This window comes from Cibotium barometz, chromosome 11 (genome assembly GCF_041138505.1).
Source record: "Cibotium barometz isolate CiBa-2024 chromosome 11, ASM4113850v1, whole genome shotgun sequence".
NCBI lineage: Eukaryota > Viridiplantae > Streptophyta > Polypodiopsida > Cyatheales > Cibotiaceae > Cibotium > Cibotium barometz.
In genome coordinates, this window is record NC_141056.1 from 22,015,612 (window position 1) to 22,040,711 (window position 25,100).

A 25,100-nucleotide genomic window follows, 5' to 3' on the forward strand; every position below is an offset into this window, starting at 1 on the left:
ATATGTAGGGTTTCATACCTATTGGAACTCCATGTAAATTGGTCATGCACTTGGGAAATGTTACTCTATATAGACGAGAAATTGGTACTCTCATCTATTTATGCTCTACAAGGACATGTATTGTGCATGCTCGTACATATTCATGTCCTGTCCAAAACCTTCTCATTGGCAACAGTTAAGAGAGTCTTCAGATACCTCCAAGGTATTTCTCACTTAGGCATGTTTTATGCAAAAGGTGAAAATCCAAGTCTATTTGGACTTAGTGACTCAAATTGGGTAGGAGAGAAAGATGATAAAAAATCAACCACTAGACTTTGTTTCTTAATTGGTTCTTTTGCTATTTCATTGGCAAGCAAGAAATTGACTACAATGGCTACTTCATCATGTCAAGCAAAATATATATAGAGAAATATTCATAGCCACATTGGAACACATATGGATGACAAGACTTGGATATACATTTTAAGCACGGCGACACACACATTTATTCGGATAGTCAAAGTGCTATATCCATTGCACATAATCTAGTATTTCATGTAAGGAATAAGCACATTGAAATGCATTATCACTATGTGCGGAATTTAAGTATGTAGGCAACATCAAGCTCTTCTATTATCATGAAATGTAATGTGGTGAATCACTTCACCAAGGCCCTCCTCAAAGAGAAACCTAATAGGTTCAAGTTTGCTTTAGGCATGAGACTAATTTTGAAAACCACATTAAATTAGTACCTAGAACATGTAGAGATATTTCTAACAAAGGTGGGATTGAAGGAGATAATGTGCTATCATATCTCATATGCACCCTACAAGCATATTTAGCATATCAATTATTATTAGAGCAAGGCTATTAAAACGAGCTTCGAGCTATTAGAACATTCCTTTTTTAAGGTAATATATGAGGCTTTTGGCCATGTGCATAATGAGAACCTTGCAAGCTACAATTATACAAAATAAGCTTTTTAGTGCTCTCTCTCTCTTTCACACACACACACACACACACACACATTTTTCTCCCGGAGTCACCGCTTGACAATACTAAATTTTAAGAAGTGTTTTTTTGTTGAAATTATCCCAATTTGATGTGGCACATCGAGTTTTTATGTAAAAAAGAGGTCTTTCTAAGGTTGAAGGTGGACCACAAAATCAAGGCATAGTTCATGTGGCCATTAGTGTGAAAAAAAACCAAGGTACAATGTAGTTTGATTATTTGCAAAATTTTGATTTATAAGGTTTGGAAATTTTAAGATTTGAGGCGGTTTTAGTTATAAATATCTTTGAATTATTATAAATTTATCAAAATAAGTCCAATAATTAGAGATAAAGGTTTTTAGCATTTAGTGGAGAACTCGTTGTCCTTGTCTTTATGACACCACCTTGAGTCAAGATGCCTTAAGGATTATTACTGATGAGAAATGCTGATGAGAAATGTCGTTAGCTCCAATTATTACCATTATTATCATGTTGGTACAATCGCTATAATAGGCTAGAAAGCACTAATTTTATGCGTGCGTGCATGTGTGTGTGTGTGTGTGTGTGTGTGTGTGTGTGTGTGTGTGTGTGTGTGTGTGTGTGTGAGAGAGAGAGAGAGAGAGAGAGAGAGAGAGAGAGAGAGAGAGGTTTATTTTACATTGTATTAAGTTTAAGAAATCTTAATATAGGGCATTAAACTTTATAAGCATGTGATTATTTTTAAGTGGAATAATGAGAATTATATTAATACCATGAAGAGAGAATTTCATGTGATTATTGTTAAGTGGAACAATTTAGTAGTTCTCAAGAATTATATTAATTATACCATGAAGGGAGAGTTTCATGGTGGTGATAATAAGACATTAGATTGCTAGATTTCAAGGGTTAGTCTCCTTAATAATATACACTTTGTCTAAGGTGTTGAAAACGAAGAGAGTTTCTTCCAAAATAGACCTCGTTCATATGGTGGTGTGAATTACTTTTTATAAGACATTATGATTCCCAAGCCAATCGGAGTTTAGAGACATCTCTAGACCAAAAAACAAGTGAAGAATTTTATAAGTAAATTTAAGAGTTTGTCGATTAATTTTTGGTCAATCCTTTTAGGGAGAGCAGATGCCTTGCATCTTTGTGGAATTGATTAAGCTCACCACATATTCTAGCAGAGATGCCCTCCCTCTACCCAAACTAGTGTGCACCCAAGTACTTGATTGGAACTAAAACATGCTTGCACCTAAAAAACTAGAGATTGTAAGAATTTTAAAGGGTCGTTCAACTCTCAAGCTCAATTTTTGTAACTTGTTGGTTTAGATGATTTCTAGACATTTGATGTATCAAAATACATTGGTCATAAGGTTTCCAAGATATCATATTTCATCACTATTTGCATTGTAGTTTTATAAGATTCCTCCCAACATCTTTTGAGGTGTAAAGGTCTAAGAACCTCCCCTTCTGTTCTTGAAATTGTTCCCCTCTCTCAAATAGAAGAAAGATCTTGTTTTACCCTGTTTTGGTCTAGAGAGAGAAAATATCTAGAGAGAGAGATAATCCAAAATTGAGATATCTTTGGATATAAAAATCTTCCTAGTGTCTAAAATGTATTCCCTTGAAATAGAAGTTCAAAATTAACTTTCCAATGTGCATTAGAAATTAATTGAAAATGTGTATAAGAGACCTTAGTCTAAGGGTCTACATTTTTAGAAATTTTTGGATTATGGTCTAATTAAGGTTCCAATGGGCCAATTGGATTAATCCAAGTGTTGGGATGAGATAAATCCAAAAGAATAAAATAAAATACCCAAAAATGAGTAAATGCTCACATAAGATGAAGAGTTGACTGAGTACAAGGTTTATTAGTTAAAAATTATGAGATATTACTAAAAAAATGAGATATTTTAGAATAATGATGCATTTTTGACACCTTGGTAAGAAGAGGGAGACTCTTGAGGTAGGCACCTTTTTCATATGTGTGGAAGGGTTTTAATTTAAAAAAATTGTGATATTTTTATCTCTTCTCTCTCCTGGATCAAACCAAATAAAAAAGGGAGCCAAATTGGTCCAAATCTTGTCCAAATTGAGTCAAACTGAACCTGAAAAGTTCTAGAACCCAGTTGGACTTGGTTAGTGGCCTCCCTCACCTATAAATAGACCCTCAGTCTTTTGTAAGAAAATATTAGAGCTATACCATGCCATTATTATATTAAAATAATCATATTTTCTATTATTCCTTAAATTTTTCTCTCTCTTGGGAGCTTGGAGCTCTCTCTCTCTACAACAACTCTTGGAGTTGCTCTTCTCCTCTTGGTGGACCAATTGATTGGTCCGAGGCTTCACTGCTAATAGAGAATCAAGCCAAACTTGGAGGTAAATTCAATTTTTATTGTTTTTTCCAATTTATCTCAATGACTCTCTTCTTCTCAACCCCTCTCAAGCTTGAGAAGCTTTCTAAATAATTATTTTAATTCAAATCAAGCTTTCTCTTAAAGTCTTAATGCTTAATTAAGAGAAAGTTAATCTTTATGCTTAATTATAATGCTTTCTTTAAGTAAATCTCTCTCTCTAAAAGAATAGCCATCTTTATGGCTAAATCCCTTGAAAAAGGATGCTTCTCAATGATAGTCTCTTAATTCAAAGCTAAACTCTAGGCTTGATAAGCTAGAGATTAAGAAAATGGTATTTTTATGATTTTGTATTAACAAAATAATGGTTATTTCTTTTAGATTATTTATAAATAGTTAAAAACTACTTTGATTGATTCTAAATGAAAAATAGATTATCAATATAAATTTGGAAAAAAAGAAATAATGGAATTAGCTTAATCTAGTGAAATAATCATAATTAAGTTTATGATTATGGTTAAAATTATGATTTAAATTCATAGTTTGATTTTAAGCATAAAAGAGGAACTACTATCATATTTTCATTACAAGCTTTTAATCTTTTGAGAAAAATTAAAAATTATCAGTAATAGCAGTGAAGCTATGGTAAAATTTTAAAAAAATAATACATATCTTATTTTTATGCAAAATGCTAAAAGAGGACTTCCTACCATACTCTAGGATTGGACATCCTATGCAAAAAGAACGATTTTCATCATATTCATGAGAAATAATTTTTTTATAATTATGCATAATTAATGGATTAGGAGAAAAGAGTAAATTTTGGTAAATTTATTTTTATACAAAAAGAGGAATTCCCATGATATTTGAGATCCAAGTAATCAAATGGTAAAAGGAGAATTTTCGGTAAGTTTATTTTTATGCAAAAAGTGAAATTTTTGGTAAATTTATTTTTATGCAAAAAGAGAAATTTTTGGTAAATTGATTTTATGCATAAAGAGGAATTCCCATGATAATTGAGATCCAAGAAATTAAATGGTAAAGGAGGAATTTTTGGCATAATTCAAATTATGAGTATTTATCAAAAGTGAAATTTTGAGTATTATTATTTTTATTGAAAAATATGGGTAGAATTGATTTTTATAAATCCCATGAATATTTTACTCAAAAAGAAGAATATTGAATATATTTTAATTAAAAAATTTAAAAAAATAAATAAAAATATCCATCGAGAAAACTTGGATAATTCTTATTCAAAAAAAGAGAATCTAGAATCCCTGGAAGGATCGAGGATCCAATGAGTAAACGAAAGTTTAAAATTATTTCTCATTAATGAAGCTTAAGGAATGAATGTGATGTGATAGGATGTGAATGTCATGTGAGGAGATGTGAGTGGATGTAATGAGATGTGAATGTGATGTGATGTGATGTGATGTAAATGGATGTGGATGTGGATGTGGATGTGATAAGATGTGATAAGATGTGAATGTAATGTGAGGAGATGTGATGAGATGTGATGCAATGTAAATGGATGTGGATGTGAATGTGATGTGATAAGATGTGAATGTAATGTGAGGAGATGTGAGGAGATGTGGATGAGATGTGGATGAGATGTGATGCGATGTAAATGGATGTGGATGTGAATGTGATGAGATGTGAATGGGTGTGATGTGACTTAAATGGATGAGAATGAGATGTGAAGTGATAGATGTGCATGCAAATGAATGGATGGATGTGGATAGGTGTGCATGTGAATGAATGGATGGATGTGGATAGATGTGAATGTGAATGAATGGATGGATGTGGATAAACGTGCATGTGAATGAATGGGTGGATGTGGATAGATGTGAATGTGATGGATGTGGATAGATGTGAATGTGATGAATGTGGATAAATGTGCATGTGAATGAATGGATGAATGTGGATAGATGTGAATGTGAATGAATGGATGGATGTGGATAGATGTGAATGTGAATGAATGGATGGATGTGTATGAATGTGATGAGATGTGAATGGATGGATGTGGATGAATGTGATGAGATGTGAATGGATGTGATGAGATATGGATAGATGTTGATGTAATGTAATGTGGATGGAATGAATAAGATGTGATGTGGATAGTAGATATGGACATGATGTAATGTGGATGGAGTAAATGTGATGTGATAAGGATAGATGTGGATGGAATGTATGTGATATGATGTGGATGTGAATGGGTGTGATGGATGTGAATGGGTGTGATGAGATATGAGATGTGAGTGGATGTGATGAGATTTGAATGGATGCGATGAGATGTGAATGGATGTGGATGTAATGTGATGATATCTGAATGGATGCAATGAGATGTGAATGGATGTGAATGTGATGTGAATATATCTGAATATGATGTGATGTGATGTGAATATGATATGATGAGATGTAAATGGATGTGAATATGATGTGATGAGAATGTGAATGGATGAGATGTGATGTGAACAGATATGTTGAGATGTGATGTGAATTGGGATAGATGTGAATGGATGAGATGTGATGTGGATGTGATGTGGATATGGGTAGATGTGATGTGATGTGAGGGATATGGGTGGATGTGAATGGATGAGATGTGATAAGGATAGATGTGATGAGATATAATATGATGTGATTGGATGAGAATGGATGAAGACGATGGGAATACATATGACTCGATGTGGAATAAGCAATGTGAATTGATGTAGAAGAATGTGTAATAACGAGAAATGATGTGGAACAATGTGGAAAGATGAGAGTTCGTTAGAAACTGTATTTATGAAACCTGTTTTTAAATGACTGATGTCAAGAATGCTGGGGAAGCATTTTGACCATCTTCTGAATGAGGTCGTGGGGAGACCTAAGTGTTGGATATGATAATTCAACTATGAAGATTGATCAAAACATACTCAAGGTGGATCAAAGCTTGTACAAAACATCACGAATATGAGGGACAAAAACTGGTATATGCAGAAAATTGCTTTGAGATTAACACAAGAAGACACTAATTATGATTAAGTATGAACCAAACTTATATAATCACTTGATCACAACTTGTACCTTATTTAGAGACTCCTCTACCCTTTTTTTAGTTGCATGAGTTGCATGAACCATATGCACCAACCATTTGTAGGCTTTACATATTTAGAGACTCCTCTACCATTTGTAGGCTTTACACACCAACCCACTGACCACTAGCCTAACAACCACACATTAAATTGGACTAAGGAGTTGGGATTACATTTATCCAACAATCCCCCCTTAAGACCAACTTCTTACAAGAACATGAACCAAGTCTAACATACCTCCTTGACACAATGAGTAAGAGCCCCCCTTAACAACAACATAGGGTAGTGTACTCTTCTCTACAACTCGTCAAGTTGGAACAACATAAGTCTTGACTCAACCACATACATGACATAATCTAAAAAGCATACTCATCATCTACATCTTTTATACTAAGACTAGAACAAAGATTTGTTTCTTCTTGTTGGTTGACTTCTTCAACTACATGTGCCTTTGCTAGGTTTTGACCACTTTGAGGATGGATGATTCGTCTTTCCACAATACTCACAAGGATATTTGGAGAAACAATCCTTAGTAAGATGATTTGTACGACCACAAATAGTACACTTCTTCTTTGTCGATGTCAAAGTAATAGCATATGCATAAGGATCTATCACATCCTTTGTAATCTTCTTGTCTTCTTCCTGCAAAGAATTTATGATACTTTCCAAGGAAGGGACTGGCTCCTTCTCTTTAAGTACAGTCATAATTTGCCTAAAGCTTGAAGGTAAGCTTTTAAGCAATATAGCAATAGCATCTTCTTCAGGAACAGGAGACTTAACATAAACTAATTGTGTCATTAAGCTCTTCAACCTGTTAATCAAAGCTGCTAAATTTTTATTACTCTCCATGGTTAGATCAAAGAGTTGCATCTTCAAACTGATCTTGGAATGCTTTGCCTTTGCACCAAAAGTACGTTCTAGTAATTCCCAAGCTTCCATAGCTGACTCAACATCATCAATATAATGAATAAAATCAACTTCTAAAGCAGTAATGATAATACCAAGTGCTTGCTCATCTTTTGCTTGAAGTGCAGCCGTTGTAGCTCTTGTAACTGCACCAGAAATACCTGCTTCATCTTCAGTATAAGTGGCTTGACCGTACTCCCCACAGATTTTTCTTCATGAGGTAGCCCTTCACCTTGATTTGCTAGGTATGAAACCCAGTTGCGTTGAATTTGTCGGGGAATTTGAAGCTCATGATGATGAAATATGATGCTTAATGTTGATAACTTGCTCATATAGATGACATAAGCCCAAATAATAAAAATATCATCAATATAAATCAAAATAAGAATCACCATGTTGTTGGAGCAAAAAAGGCAAAAAATAGGTGACTAGAAAAACGATGCGTACAGCTGCTCCAGTGAACCAAATACTTCAAGATTTGGTATGCTCACATGATGGCCTTGAATCACCTAAAAGAAATTAGGCTAATTTGTAGAGACGATGGCGAATGGATGCGATTAGCAAAAAACGGGGCTGCGTTGATGGCGATGACGAATTCGCAAAGCTGCGATCAAATTGGTCTACGATCTCCATTTTAGGGCAAGCGTGAGAGCAAAGCAAGAGGCCTATAGCAAAATTTTAAGGTATCATCACCTCAGGTGCAAGCATGAAGGCAATCTACAGTATGTGGTTCAAACAGAGAAAAATTGGCTATGGTGATTAAGAGAAAAATTAGGGTTTTTGCTAATAAACTAAACCTAATTGGGTCATGCTCTGATACCAAATGTTGGATATGATAATTCAACTATGAAGATTAATCAAAACATACTCAAGGTGGATCAAAGCTTGTACAAAACATCATGAATATGAGGGACAAAAACTGGTATATGCAGAAAATTGCTTTGAGATTAACACAAGAAGACACTAATTATGATTAGACATGAACCAAACTTACATAATCACTTGATCATGACTTGTACCTTATTTAGAGACTCCTCTACCCTATTTTTAGTTGCATGAGTTGCATGAACCATATGCACCAACCATTTGTAGGCTTCACCAACCACACTGACCACTAGCCTAACAACCATACATTAAATTGGACTAAGGAGTTGGGATTACATTTATCCAACACTAAGTGATAAAGTTGCAATAGCTGACGGAGAGTCAATGGAGGACATCTCGCGTAGCAACGTCGGCTGAGGTCTTGACCAGCCTCAGTTCAATTTAAATGGTGAGCTTTCGGTACGGTGGATGAGGGACCAAGGAAGCGGCCTATGAGTGAAGCGCTAGGTGACTTGCGAAGGAGCCTAGAGGGTGCTGACCATACGGTGCTTGGGCTCTGTGTCGCCGAAGATAGAGTTGTTTTCTGAACTCAGGCATGGATCTGGTTGATTGTCCTTGCTGGTCCTCAACGGATGAGTCCATGGCTCTCTTATATGGATCTATAGGTTGATCTTGCTAATCTTTAATGGAGAGTCCATCTGGATTTTCTTATGTGATTATATTGCTAGGGTACTATGAGCTAGAAACTATTGTGAAAAGGCCCCTGGTGAACTGGTGGTGAGCGTTCTGGTTGCCAATGAAATCATAGGTACACCGATGAAGGAATGATTGGAAATTAAAATTCAAGCTAGATATTTTGGAGGATTATGATCAGTGATACTATGGTTTCATTAAAAGATTGTTTTAAAGACATCTGAATCTGTGAAACAAGCAATTTCATATTGGGTGTGTAAGTGGTGTGACTATCTTGAAGTTTGCTTGAAGCGCTGGCTAGGGGACGTGGGAACTCTTTTCCCTGGTACCCGGGGCAAAACATAACCAAATTTATAAATAGATCCTATTATTTACAGTGTTTGGACGGTTGGCTAACCCATGGGATTGGATGGGATTAGGCTGGACTGATGGATCCCTAAAATGAGACTCAATTCTGTTATGTTACGATAGATGAAGTAAATCCCAAATAGTCTTTGTTCTATGGAAAATAATCAACAGCTGTGCCTCTTGACGAGGAAAAAAGCGTTGGTCTCTATGATCCAAGTGTAAGTCTCTTCCTTGATCTGACCATGAGATTTACGGGTTCGGTCGGATCAGTTTGGTTAATGAAGACCTTGACTACATTAGAATAAAATATCTTGGAGGAATCGCGAGGGAAGTTTTTCCGGGTTCGATTTTGGAAGAACCGAGAGATTAGTCTCTTGTCCGGATATCCGTGGGCGAGGCCCCGAGTGAGAGGCTATGCCCTGCACAGCAAGAAGTGCTACTTCCGCTGCTAGCACCCCCAAATTCATTGCGCGGAGGGGGCAGGGATCTGTCAAGTTTACTCATGATTCAAAAAAATTTGAAAAATTGTCAGAAAAAGCACAATTGTTTTATTAGGAAGTTTTAAATGTAAAATAGTCATTTGAAGGGAAACTTTACGGACAAACATTTGCAATTACCAATTCAATTTGCAAAAAATGTTCATGTAGGGGGGATATAGTGGGGGCTCAATCTAATTCGGGGGGGTGGGGAATGGTTGGATGGGGTAGACCAATGCTAGAATTTGAAGGTTGGAGTACCCTTCAAAGGGTGGTTTATCTTTCACAAGGGTAGAATAGAAACTACCTTCCATGATTGTTTCCTTAAAACAATAACATGCCCTCCAACCTCTTGCAAAGAAATGCAAGGTTGAAATAAGCCATTCAAATGCAAATTTTGGGTTACCCTTCAAATTCTAGGGCTACATGAGAGACTTCCCATCCTCTCATTGGGAGAGAATGTAGCAAAGACACTTCTTGATGATAATGAAGTAGTTAAATTCAGTTCAAATAAGCTTAACTGAATAAGATGTGTATACTCTTCCTCCCAAGGAAGACAAAAGTTGATGCATATTTATACATGCAAGCGCTTCCTAGGGTACATGAAAACTCTTCCTCCCAAGGAAGACAAAAGTTGATGCATATTTATACATGCAAGCGCTTCCTCCCAAGGAAGACAAAAGTTGATGCATATTTATACATGCAAGCGCTTCCTACCAAGATAGGGTACATGAAACCTTTCAATAAACTAGCTCTACCACACACAGGGTTTTTACTTCTACATCAAGTCTTACAAAAACAAGCTTGATTTCTTGGACATGATTTCTAGGGCGAGCACAAACAAGCTTGATGTTTTCTAGGGTTAGCCAATGTTAACTAACCTCACATGGATAACACTGTAACATACCAACTTCACATGCATGATGCTATAAGTTATCAACCCTCAGGTAGGAGGAATCTCAATTTCTTAAGCATAAGTTATGGCATAGGAAGCACTTTGAAATGAGATTATAAAGAGTTACACTTGTATAATAGTAAACATAACCTTCACAAATGTACTCACATTATGGAAGTGAAGTGTACATAACCTTCACAAATGTACTCACATTATGGAAGTGAAGTGTACATATCCATAAATTCTAGAGACACAACTCTAGAGTATCTTTGCATGAGTATACATTAGTGTGTACACGGGGTGGTTACCCATGAGTATTATAGAGATATAGACACAACTAAAACCCAAATCAAGACCTTAAGGAGGCTCTTAGAGCTGCAAAACATCTCTTCATACATTACATTCTCACAGCTTTCACACTCTATTGTGTCTTGTGGGTACTTCCATTGTCCTCATGCGAGGGTCATTCAAGAATGCCCAAGTGCTTTTGGTCCACCTGCAAATTTGGCCAATGGAGTGAGTTCACATGCACAAAGACTCTCTTAATAATATGTTGGAATAGGCTAATAATTCCAATTTTGGTAATAAGATGGTGGAATAGGTTAATAATTCCAATTTGGGCGGTATACCAGTCTTTGGAATTGGCCATTTTCTCTAAGCTTCTCTCCATTTCCTGTTGTAGGATTTCTCTATCCGTTAGCTCTTGTGTGTTGCCTTCCTGCACACAAGAGAACCCCTTGTGCTAATCAAAGGTGGTGGTGGTGCAAAAATTCTCACTCAAAGCCTTTACAGAATCACAATTGATGAGAAGAGCCATATAGTTATGAATAGAGTAGTGCAATTTGCTCAATAACTAGCCATCTTGGTTAATGAGACACAATTCCTGCTTGATACTAAAGCTTAGAAAAGGTTTGGATCCAATGAATCAAAAGGAATGCTTAATGATCCCACCAAAGGTTTAATGATTGACCATAAACAGGATATGGAGCCAACCATTGGATTGATTGATAGAGAAAATCCACTAAAAAGCTTAGAAAAGGTTAGGATCCAATGAATCAAGGCACCTACCTTCTTGCACACCATATTCTTGTGGAGCTTGAGTTGATTGGCTACCTCCATGGCTTCTTTGAAGTGCTCATCTTCTTGCTCATGCTTAGACTTCCAAAAGGTTTCAATCTCTGCTCTAGTGAAGGAGCTTTGGCGAGCCAAACGATCTGTCAAGAGAGAGCCCAAAACAAATTCTCAAACCAGGAAAACAAAAATGGTGTAATTAGAGATAAATAAACAAATAAATAATCCAAAACCTTTGTTGGAGTTGTGCACAGGAGAGTTCCACCCTGCCATAAGGGAACCCATTTAGATGCCAAGGCCTTATAAATAAAGAAATCAGGAAATCAGAGGTGGTCTGTGATTCTGTGAATCAGAATCAAAAACAGCTCCGGGCCTAATTATAATAGTAATAAGTAATTGTTAAGTTATTAGAGCATCTTAAGAGCAAATTAAATTAATTGTTTTGGCTTTTCCTTCAAGGAGCAACATGGTGGGGTGGTGTTCAGATAAGTGCCTAGTCTCTATTGCCCACAATTCGAAGCATGCTTGCAAGTGCACGTGTCCCCAAATTGAGTTCACATTCATGGAAAGTTCAAAACAACCCCCCCCCCCCCCCCCAAATTTGAGTTGACATTTCTGGACCAATTTTTTACCTCCCACCTTAGGGCCACTCTACTAGGGCACCAAAATGTTGTTTTGCATCATTAGTTTAAAGAATGCGAGTGTTTCTCCTAAGGTTTTATTTCAGTATGTAATGATTAATGCTTGAAAAATTGTGCTCTTTTTAAGGTTTTATTTTAGTATATAATGATTAATGCTTGAAAAAGTTAAAGAAATGATGACCCTCTTTGGCTTTTCTATTTGTATTTGCATGCATTTACCCATGTCCTTTCTATTTAAGGTCTCACAATAACTATAAAAGGCCTCAAGGGCTCATTCTGCGAGTAGAGGGAGGAGGAGCAGGAGGAGTAGGAGGAGGGGGAGGGGGAGGGGGGGCTCATGTCCTAAGGTTGTATTTATTAAATGCCAGGTCCAGTGTGGGTTATTCACAACTCAGTCTAGTGTAGGTTACTCTCACAACTTAGGGGTGCTTCTCGCGCAACTCTCAACCCCCACATCTTATTCGATCTCAACTCTCACACCTGATTCAATCTCAATCATTGGAGGGTGCTGTGTTCATTTCTTCACAAATACAACAAACAAGGTGGGTTTTCTCAATTGTAGTTAAGCATCGAGGAAACATAAATTGTATGATCATGGGGTGGATAGAACCTAATCGAATTCATGACATCCCACACAATTTAGTGAAATTGTTAAATAATCCATGAAGACTTAAAAAACTTTGTGCTTATCATTGGATTCAATAGGGAGTTGATTCTAGCTAAAGAATTCTCATAAGAAGCAATTTAAGATTTAGCCTTAGCTACTCCATCCAAGACACACTTAATCAATGGCAAAGGATAATGATCTTTTTATATTTACATATTGCCTTTTTAAGATGGACACGTCCTAATTTTCACATTCTTCTTGAGCAACACAATAATAGGCAATACCATTTTGCATGATCAATCTCATAGTGAATTTAAATTTGATAGTTTCGTAGTTTACTCCATTACAAGTATCGTTGTGTTCACAGAATTCATCGGGTATGCTCTTTATACTAAAGGCATAAAATTGTCTTTGTTAACAAGATTCGATTAGGTTCACATGATTCATCAGGTGAAGAACTTACCCGATGAATCCTGTGAACCTAATCGAATTCACATGATTCATTGGGTAAGCTCTTTATACTAAAGGCATTAAATTGTATTTGTTAACAGCTACACTACCCCTTTCCAAATGCAATGGATAATGCTTACCTTAACATGTCGTTGTTGGAAACTTGCGGCTCCAAGCTCGTATCTCTGGAGGAAGACTCCAAGTTGCACAGATGTGATTTTTTTACGAGCTTCATTAGGTGAGATTTTTTTAAAATAAAATAAGATAGCAAGCTTTTTAACAAATATATGAATTAAACAACACATCTATATACATATTTTTATTGGAGAAATAACAACTAGAATGCTTTGGCAGCCTATATCTTTGTTGGATTTGACCCGGGGGAAATCACTTTCCATAGAAAGGGGACATCATTCCCCCCTACTCCCTTGTCCCCCCCCCCACCACCATAAATCCCCCTTTCTATGGAAATCACTTTCCATAGAAAGGGGACATCATTCCCCCCTACTCCCTTGTCCCCCCCCCCCCCACCATAAATCCCCCTCACCCCCAAACTTATAAGCTTAAGTCCCCCCTTCCAAAAACCCCCTCCCTTACACTCACGTGATACCATAAGATATGTCTTGTGAATCCCTCGGGGGATTTGATTAGCTACTAACAGAAAAGGTATGTGCTTTTGCAAGTAAGCCACACAACATACATATCTACCAAATAATTTTCAACAAAATGATGTCTTTCAAAGTACTTGTTTACAATTTTGAGATGCATTTCTTGTCCAGTTTCTTATGCAAATGAGATCCGGCATATGAGTCACCTTTGACGTTGATGACTCAGTATATTAAAGGTTCCATCATGTCCTCCTCAACGAATGTGAGAAGAACAAAGGTGAAGGTATCCACAACAAGACATTACTTCCTAGAATGCATTGATTTCAGGATACACACAAGAGGGTCTCGGTCTTCTTGCTATTGAACTTTATCAAAGAATGCAACATAGGGGCATAAAGCCTAATATAGTTACCTTCTTGTGCACCTTGAAAGCATGTGCAAGTGTACGATGGTAGGATGTGAGAAGAACAATGGATTTCTATAGCTAATGGTTTTTTTAAAAAATCATGAGGATATTCACAAATATGGTCTCAATTCGGATGTTTCTATTGGGAGAACTCTTCTCCAAATGCACTAGCTTACAAGAGGCTCTTAAGATTGCCACAATGCAATGAAGATTATCTCAAATATTGAAAGGCGACAAATTATCATAAGAGATTCACTCCTTGTTCATTAGTTCACAGATGAGGTATGCTCATGTATGGATCAGTGTGTGTAGGTGTGCTGGTATGGTGGCTCAAAAAACATTTCCATTTCTTTGCCCTTCTCAGCTGCTCCTTTGCAAGGGCATCACATTTAATATACATATCATCTATTCAAAATAGTTGAGTGCTTTCCTACCATGCCCATGTTGGTAATATCATGCAATTATTGCATTCCAAGAGACAACATGCATACCTATGACACCTAGACTCTTCCCACCAAACATGCATACGAGCAACAAGAAAGTGGAAGCACATACCTATAATCATAAACAAGACAAAGTAAAAGCAACAAGACAAAGTCTTTTTTACAAAACAAAGACATTATTTAAATCATTATCTCTCTCCCACAATGCTATATACGGCAAGAAAGTGGAAGCACATACCTACGACACCTAGACTCTTCCCACCAAACATGCATACGAGCAACAAGAAAGTGGAAGCACATACCTATAATCATAAACAAGACAAAGTAAAAGCAACAAGACAAAGTCTTTTTTACAAAACAAAGACATTATTTAAATCATTATCTCTCTCCCACAATGCTATATACGGCAAAAGAAAATATTAAGTTCATGTTTTCCTTAGAACATGTCATACATCACTAGAAGTAAAACTAGATATAATAAACGTCATGTTTAAGAGTTCCATGGTGTACCTATAAACCAAACGCTTTGAGCTCTCTTCCATCTGGGGCTGCTTCTCCAAATCCTTTGTCCCACTCATATCTTTCCAAAGAGAAACAAAAGAATCAAAAAGATGCAATGCCCTTTGTTGTTTCTAGAAGGCCTCGAACCCTTGAGGAATTTCCTGACCCACCACCAGCGGAGGAGTTCTTCGATGATGCTCTTACCTTGTTGGAGCAAGTACTCCAAATCTACTGCCTTCTTTACATAGTTAAGGAGCTTCTTAGCATCCCCAAACTTGCCTAAGGCTGCAGGATCCTTCACTTTTATTGTCATGAGCATGTGGAGGACCTCTTTTTTCTTGTAACCACATGTTTAGGGTTTATAAAAAATAGGTAAATATATACTATAAAATGTAGTCTAAAAGGGTCCTAATTACCTTCTTAGACTGAGACATGTGCTTGCTAGATCCTTTATCAAACTGGCAAGCCCCTTCTTTGAAGATTCGTAATTGTAGAGCATCTGAAAGAAACTAATCCCATTTTCCAGATTTGTAATCGCAAGAGTTTTGTATGCTCTATCCCTAAAGGTTGTCTCCACTCCCCTAAAAGCCTTCCTATACTTCTCGATATATTCTTGCAATGTCATGGATTGCCTTTCCATTGGCTCTACAACATTTTTTATTATGGCAGTAACATGGATTGCCTTTCTATTGGGTCTACAACATTTTTTATTATGGCAGTAACATGGATTGCCTTTCCATTGGGTCTACAACATTTTTTATTATCATGGAAGAGAAAGATCTCATGCGAGATCATAGGACCCACATGTAAACGAGCCAATCTACAACAAACATCATTGCCATCATACATGAGAAATGACACAATACATTACATAAAAGTGATAACCACTGCGACAAGGCTCACTCATTCTATGATTGAAGTGTGAGAGCAGGAGGTCCCCCTCCCTGTTCTTGTCAATGGTAATGGCACCGCACTCTCACATGTTGAGATGGTATATGTGACCAAGCTAATAAAACATATGGAGTTAATGCATTATGCAAGCTAATAAAATATATAGAGTTAATTCATTATGACAATGTTACCTTCCCTAATCTGAGCACACCACGCCTTGTTGACCCTATGGTTTTGCCATCCCAAACCAAGATTTTTTGCCAGACAAAACTCTCCACCCATCTGTGAGCAACCTTTCGAATTCGTCCTTCACTACACACCACGTAGGACCCCCTTCTTCCATGTCCATGGCTGTGACCTCCAAATATTCCTCACTACTTGATTTCCTCAATGAAACCAAAAAGGGGACATGGAACTCACATACCCCTTCCTATCAAAACTATTGCGAAGGACATCCACCTCAAAAGATGTTGTGCGGATGACCTCACTAGTAGGTACCAAGTGGCATAGAGGGGCGAGTGGTGGTTCTAAAGATCATGTCTCTACAAAACCTGACAACACATCTTGCAAGAGGCCAATCGCTCCCAGGAATCTACTATGCCCCTTTTTCACCTCTATATTTGAAGGCTATGCATTTTGTTATTTGTCACTCATCTCTGGTGCCTTTTGGAGGCATAATAGGTATGTGACCACCCACATCACTAGCCTCAACAGTAACTTCTACAGTCCATGGGAAGCCTCGTCACTCGTGGCACCAATTATAGCCCCGAAGCGCAATTGATAAACTCGTGTGAACTTGCACTTGATCATCCATGGTTATAATTATAAGATATGGTTCAAATCCACAAGCATGATTATATTACCTCCTCTTTTCCCATGCTTCCATTTTGGCATCTTGTACTTAAAGAGCACATAACTACTTCAAGTCAACTTCGCTCTCTACACCAAAAAATAAAATGCACCATGATTTCTTTCTCTAAACATGCATAAATGATTTCTATACACCATGTGATAATCCTTTAAATTTAGTTCTAAACGCTTTACCCTCTAGTTGTCAGCCAATAGCAAATATGGTGGAAAAAAAGAATACACAATAACACAAATATTGTATTACCCACCCAATATGCATGTTAGCACAAGCCATGGGGGGGGCTTATGGCCTCCCTCTTTTTAAAAATTTCTTGTGCTTGTGCATCAAGCACCATGACAAAAAGCAGGAACATTTTTTAGAAAACAAATAAGAAGAATCATTTGCAATATTTATATTCAGATCTTGTTGAATTTTACCTCAAAAAATCAAATTATGTTTTTTTATCTAGAAATTAATATGTTTCTTGATTTTGATTCAATCAAAATCAAATCTTTTTTCACTGGTGTACAAAAAATCTGTAACAAAGTGTCCTAGTGGTGCACGTGCATATGGGGATAGGCCTAGGCACATGAGGTTAGGGTCCATTTACACATGTGGGGCACATGGGGCCCTAGGGGTATAAATAGGAGATTACTATCATGTATTGGAATCTTTTACTCACTTTATGATCTTTTACTCATTTTATGACATTTGGACATCTATTCTCCTTGGAACATGTGTTATCATGGATATGGTGCAAACTCTCATGAGTGCTCTAGGTATTGCTCCCCATGACGAGCTTCCTCTAGGTGAGAGGCTAACACACCACACTTCCATAGTTGCTTGCATTGGTATATCAGAGCCCGTGGCTTAGGTCCTTGCTTAGGGAGTGATTAGTGCTAATCATTTTTGAAATTAATTTTCACATAGTTTTAAAATTTTCAAATTTCTTGTTTGACACAGGATTAGCAAAGAAATTTCTGTTAATCATTTTTGAATTTACATCATACATTGTTTTCAGAACCCTAATCTAGTTTACTGTTTGATTCTTGAACTTCTTGATCTTCTTGATCTTGATTTTCGAATTAGGGTTTACATAGATTTTAGCAACCAAAATTGAGAGATTTTCTTGCATTATCTTGCTTAGAGAGCTTGCAATTTCAATTATTAATCCATTAAGCCTCTATTTCTGTCCTATTTTCCAAAATCTTGGAGTTCTTGGAGCAGATTTATAAGAAGCTTGGTTTGCTGAAGCAGTTTTGCAGAAGTTTCATTGCAATTTTCAAAGACTGTTGTGCACACATCAAGACTGATGTCCAGAGTACAGATTGTTGTGCAGAACAGAGTTTTGGTGCAGATTATTATAACAGTTGCAAATTCTGTGCAAAAAAAATAATTGAAGATTACTCTAGTTTATTGAAGTCTGTGCAATTTCTTGAAGTTTGTGCAAAGTTTTATGTAGTTGTGCAAAGTTCCTTGAACCAATGACAGTTAGTGCAGAGAATTGTGAAGAAAGTCCATAAAGATTATCAAGAAAACAGTGCAGAGTGAAGACCTTAAGTGTTTTAAGCAAGATTGGTGCAAAACTTTACATCAGTAAAGTGATCTTTACCCTAAACTTCATTCTATTCTTGATTTTATTGTTTCTGTGCAAGAAAAAAAAGTGTTCAGCAAGTTGATCTTTGCAAGAGAGTTCAAAGGTATAGCAATCCCTCTCAGAATTGAACGCTGATCATTGGCAAGCCAATGTGTTACCATTTACACCAAGGGATTCTACTGCTATACATCAAAGTTGCAAGAATTGGTAGATCTTGCTAGATATCTAACAAACAAGCAAACAGTTGTGAATCTTTCTGCAATCAAGGTAGTTTGCAAGAAAATCTTGATGAATGTCTAGCAAGAATAGTCTAAATCAGTCCAAGATTGAAAAATTTACAGACAGTTTGAATGCGTGCATGAAGAAACCAGTGAAATGCATCTATGCAGACAATTGAATCCATGTATGATGAACAAATGTGTAGACAGTTACATGTATGCATGGAAAGGTTGATGAAAGGACATTTATCCTAAACTCTATGAAACAATGAATGCATGCACTAATGAGTGAAAATTTGTCGATATTCATAAAACCCTACTAGGAGTCGAACCCAGTCTACTAGCATTAGCCCAGGGTGCTCCGTACACCATAGGGCTGGAATTATGTTGGCTGTTGGAATGGGGAATACCAACCATTGATTGGTTGGCATCCATTGAGGAATAGCAGCTAGATTGGTAGCAAGGGCGGTCTTGTAACCTAGCTGGCCAAGGAGGCAAACACATAAATCCTATCTACACAAACAGCAACAGCTAAGGTGTCATATGCAGCCAAAGCAATGAAAAAAATGCATGCAAGCTTATGGATTACATGCAAGCATGATAGGAAGGTTACCAAAAAAAAACAACCTCCAATAGTCATTTTGGAAAGGGATGAAGGATTACATGCATTTCACAGTTATCACTCACAACATGAACTGAATCAAGAAATTTACAAGCAGTTAACAGTGTACATGCATAGTGATTAAGTTCCCTGCAGAGCAGCAGCAGCAAGATACTACTAAACAATTTCATGTTTCAGTACAGGAAAAGATCTATTGTTTGATTTCAAGAAAAACATCAAATATACAGTACAACAAACAAACAAGAAAAGCATCAAATATACAGTACAACAAATGAATCCAAGGTTCTAGCCATCATAGAGAATTGTATCTCTAGGCATCATAGAACCACATGCCAATAGTCCTCAGGTGAGGAAACTACCAACAAAAGTAAACATAGAAAAGCTTCTCCAACAAAAGGCACTGCCAACAATTGCCAACAGAAGGCATTGCCAATAACCCTTGAGTAGACACACAGAAACTTCTCCATGAGAGACACAGAGATGGCTGCCAACATCCCTTGTGCAAGCACGCACTGTTCCATTTCTATAGCAGGAAAACGCACAGCCCCGTTTCAACAGCAGCAGTGGTGTTGAGCCAACAGAGGAAGCACACAGCCAACAGAGGAAGCGCACAACCAACAGAGGAAGTGCGCAGCTTGGCAAACGCACAGCCATAACAGAGGAACCGCGTAGCCCGACAAATGCACAACAGAGGAAGAGCCACGAGCATGAACACAACAGCCAACAAAGGAGGAGCTCGAGTAAGAATAGAGAAGGAGCGAAGCATGGAGAAAAAAAATGAAATGAGGGATTAAAGACTTAGGGTTGTCTCTTGTCTGCAGACACTAGGACTCTCTTGGCTATTCCAAACTGTGGGCAGCCATTGTACTCATACACAATCTCCATTTCCTTGTCCATCCATATTGGGCACCTAGACTCCTACACTGTTGGTCCCACTTTTGGTCCCTTCACAGTGGCTTCCAATTATCCTTAGCTTGCCCATAGTTTCTGGCTCGTTTTTCTTGTCCATATCTTCATTTCATTTACGAGCACCTTTACCTGATAAAGGCTAGCGCTCACACGCTTCATATTGTTTTTTTTGGGCTTGTTCATATGCTTTGAGTGTTGTGGAGGTGCTTCGTGTGAGTGTGACCGATTTGGTGCATTTGGGTCATTGTTTTGGCCTTTGTTTACATGCATTGAAGCATTGTGGTTTTTGTTCACACGCACACTTTTGGGTTTCTTTTTTTCACACCTCACCCCTAGTCATTGGCTATTCACGCACACACTTTTGGCCATTTAGTGTATTTTGGGCATTCACACATGCATCTTAGCCCTTGTTCATGCATGGGTGGTCATTCTGAGCATTTTCAGTCGTTTTGGCTTTGTTCACATTCGAGTGACCATTTGAGCATCTTGGTGCCTTTTCCACACGTAGTGTGGGATTCTTGAGCACATTTAGAGGTGTTTCCACACTTTCAGGCTTTGGTGGGATGACATGAGTTCCCATTACTACTTCTACCCCGCCTACGATCGTCGTGCTACCCACCATTGTCGTCGTCTCGACAACATCACTATGTCTCCATCCCAGATGCTGATTGTGCGATATCTGCTCGTATCCTATCACTCTAGCTTCATGGCCGTTATCTTGATTTGCCATTTCAGGGGAGGAGTTACATATCATTTGTCAACTTCATACATACATTTGGCACATCGCAGCTTCGACCTCTAGATCCTTCTTCACTGACATCATGCTATGATGACACATCATATTCATGTCACATTAGGATGTTTGAGCTTCAGATGTGATTACCTAGCCAGTTCAGACTTATTTGATGTGAGGAGGATGTTTGTGCTAGATGGTCTAGACATTTTGCACACATGGTGATTTTGTTGAGGATCTATGTGGGTATCTTTACATGGATGGTTCAGCATTGATTGCATGGGAGAATGTATGTGGGGATTTTATTGAGTGCCCTACATTTGTGAGCAGAGATGACTATATACCTGAGGATGGGTATCATTATGACATACATTCAATGGGTGATGATGTGGATGGTGATGATGATCATCATGTTGATGATGATATTGATGTTGACACTTGTACACATGGTGATGGTCATACACATACATGTGATGACATTGATGTATCACACCCACATACCTATGATGATGTATTGTGCACACACACAGACATGATGATATTGATGTATCACACACACATACACATGATGATAGTGATACACGTGCACATGATGCCACTGACACATATGTACATGATGATGATGTATGTGATAGTGATAGTGAGAGTGATGTGTGTGAGTCAGATCATGTGGGCATGATCTTGATGGGAGGGATGGCAGCGAGCACATCGAGCATTGCTAGCATCATAGAGCTACCTATCTCTATTCCTAGTGATCATAGGGATCTATTAGATGACCATAGTGATGCATTCCATACATCTTTAGTTACACATGGGATTGACACTTCACATGTCATTAAGCACATCATAGAACATGAGGAGCATAGACCCAAGGTTCTAGTATTAGATATGTTAGGCTACTCCTCTAGATTTGTTACATGTGGAGAGATTTTGGATACAACCACTACTCCTAGTTTTCATGGCATTCCTGGTATCATTTGAGTGGATTGAGTTGTTGTGATTGAGCAGTCAGGGATAGTGCATGAGAGTAGTGATGAGTTCATAGAGGTGAGACATCGTAGGAGTATGCATATCGATCATATTTTTAGCATATCCTATGACATTGACTTTGAGAGCTTTACGGTTGATCTAGGTATTTCCTTAGATCTAGTACTATTGGAGATTGATCTATCATGGGATTTAGGTCATATAGGGACACCAGTGATGGAGTTGGTTTATACCTTTGGGGATGACCTTAGTGGCCTTGGAGATTCCATTGATAGTGAGTTGATTGATACCACTTATACCTCTTGTGTAGACACTTGTTCAGTGCTTAGTGATGATGATCTTTATGATGATCCAGTTTCTATTCTAGAGGGTCACACACATATAGAGTGTCATACACACAGAGATATTATGCATGGGTCGGATCATACTCATACATACATAGATATGGTGGATCATGCTTTTGACTTCTCACTCTAGGTTAATTAACACCTAATCCACAAATAGTATTCTCTACCAAAAATCATATGGTGCACCTTTAGAAGAGAAGCAACAAGTACACATAAAATATACAATACATGGTTTTCAAGTGAATTCTGGCTATTTCAATGCCTATGGTCCAAAGGTGGTGAAAATGATACAGTGGCCGCCAGCATCGACACCATAGAAAAGTGTTAACACACTTTCCTTCTTGATGCAGATTCCATCCTTAGAATATGTCGATGAAGATGTGTCGGGGCTATATATTGGATGCATGTTGGCGCATTGGAAATATCAAAGGTCTTGTAAGGTCTACAAGGCAACATGGTATAACAATTAAGGTGTTCTTACGGTGGAAAATAATTGAAATTTAATCACAATGCAAACACCTAATCAAGCAATGAGGAAAAATTGTGACTGGTCAAATTTTTGTAGTTAAGACAAGGGTAATATTAAGGTTGGCCCAAATTTGATCTAAACTAAGATGGAGCAAAAAGCATGCCTTGGGTTATGACCCTAGTCTCTACACACTATCACTTTGGTAAACCATCTCTAACTATTATGTAGCCTCATAGATGAAATTGCTAAGTGATTATTACAAGCTTTCACCTTTGATTTGTTTTTTTTTTTAATTTAATAAAGAGATAAAAATGTGAAAGTAGGGCACCACCCTGCAGAGACCCAAGAAATGGCCCAGAAGAGAAGTTATAGACTTAACATCAAGTTTAAAAAACTCAATGAGTATACCAAACTTAGAGCTCCTAGATTGAGCCCCAAATAGGGTATCCAATTGAGTGAATGAGAGATTTGAACTAGAAGCTTGTGAAAGGCTTATAAGAGGCTTGGATTTGATTTCAAGAAACTTGTTGGGCCTTGCAAGAGAGGCCAAGATCAACATTGAGGTAGAATCAAGTGCCAAAGCTTAGAGAGAAAGCTAGACTAGCCAAAAAAATCAAGTAGGATTAGTGATAATTAATCACTAATGAAAGTTATAGAGCTTGTGGCTATGGCTATGAAAAACACAGCTCTGCTAAAGAGCTCGGTTCTCCTAGCTGAGAAAGCTCTTGGTCAAGCGCGATCAAGGAAAGCAAGCATCCATCCATATGGGTACACCTACAACTATGAGGGGTTAAACAATCACGGGGGCTAGACGCCGAATTTGCTATAGGGCAAGACTACGCAGAAAACAGAGGTGATCTGGGGAAAATTACAATGTCGTGGTGACAGATTAGTAATCAGTGTAATTGATGGTATGATCCAAAATGCCTTGAGGTGTAAAATATGGTCACAAAGTTTGGTGGGCAATGGTTCACTGAGCTAGGAGCATTGAATCCTCCATCAGCTGTGGGTATGGCTGGCAGCTTTGGAGTCTAATGAAAAAGACAAGATAGCTTTAAATGTGAGCTAATCTCACCAAATTTGGGGCTGCAGGTCATCCTACGATCCCTATGTATTCTTGGCTCTAAGATACCATGTTAAAATGTTGAATTAATGTACCAAAAAGCTATGGAGGCTTAAAGACTAGAGCTAAGTTAAAACACATGATAAAGAAAGATAGTGGAAAAGGAGGCAAGTACCTTTTTATAGATTCCATACAGCTCAATACCACCTAGTGGTTTCATCAAAACAAGTGGTTTAACACAAAACTAAGTGCTAGAGAAGCTTCACTCACAAGCTAAGTGATTTGGTCCCTTTCACATGTACATGGTCCATTTGGCCCCATCCTTCTAGGGATGTGTTTGGTGCATATTTTAACAAGATAACCAATGGCAAGGATGGAGGGGTGAAAGGGAAATGTGTTGTGATGAGGTGCTAATCGAGGACAATGAGTGTCCAAAGAAAAGTATGGAATGGGTGCAAATGTCATGGCAAGGGTGGCAACATGGTGATAGTGGAACATGCAGTACTCAATGGCGAGGGTGGCAACATGGTGATAGTGGAACATACAGTACTCAATGGCCAGGGTGGGCAACATGGGGTAGGGATAGTCAAACACAAGGGTGGTGGGGAGGAATCCCGCATCCCTTGCATGGCACCATCATGCAATCGAAAATGAGGAGAGAGATCCACAGTCCTTGAGTCGGTTGTGATGGGAGAAGCCAGGGGAGTACCTTAGAGGATAGACACCCCTTGGGCATGTGTCACGACCCCTTGACCCCAAAGTTGGCTTTCCACTGTTGAGACGGGTGGATCTGGTTGAAACATAATCTCAACATATCTCAAAATAAAACTCATGAAATAATAACACCATCTCCAATCCCTACCAGTTGGCTCTCCACTGTTGAACAGGTGGATCAAATCAAACCATAATCTCAATCAAACTCATGAAATAATAGCAACCATCTCCAAACCACCCTACCAGCTACACTTGAGCCTTGTTCAAAAGGTACTTCAAGGCATGATAATGTCAATGATAACCACAAATTGATAGCCCAATAGGTAATGTAAGAATTTGTGAAAAGCATACACAATGGCCAAACCTTCCCACTCGGTTTAGGAGTAATTGCATTTGGCGTTAAGTTGATGGCAAGCATAGTGGATCAACCTATCCATCTTAAGTGT

The 25,100-nt window shown here is 37.8% G+C and overlaps 1 protein-coding gene across 1 annotated transcript; it reads right to left on the minus strand.

Moving 5' to 3' along the window:
- Positions 1–10,753: 10,753 nt before the first annotated feature.
- LOC147633904 (uncharacterized) lies at positions 10,754–11,969 on the minus strand. Its single transcript, XM_086804523.1, has 4 exons — positions 11,832–11,969; positions 11,596–11,741; positions 11,157–11,245; positions 10,754–11,023 (listed from the first exon to the last, which is right to left on the minus strand). Exons 1-4 carry the CDS (start codon positions 11,881–11,883, stop codon positions 10,942–10,944), a joined length of 369 nt encoding a protein of 122 aa, XP_086660649.1. The 5' UTR covers positions 11,884–11,969; the 3' UTR covers positions 10,754–10,941.
- Positions 11,970–25,100: the final 13,131 nt, after the last annotated feature.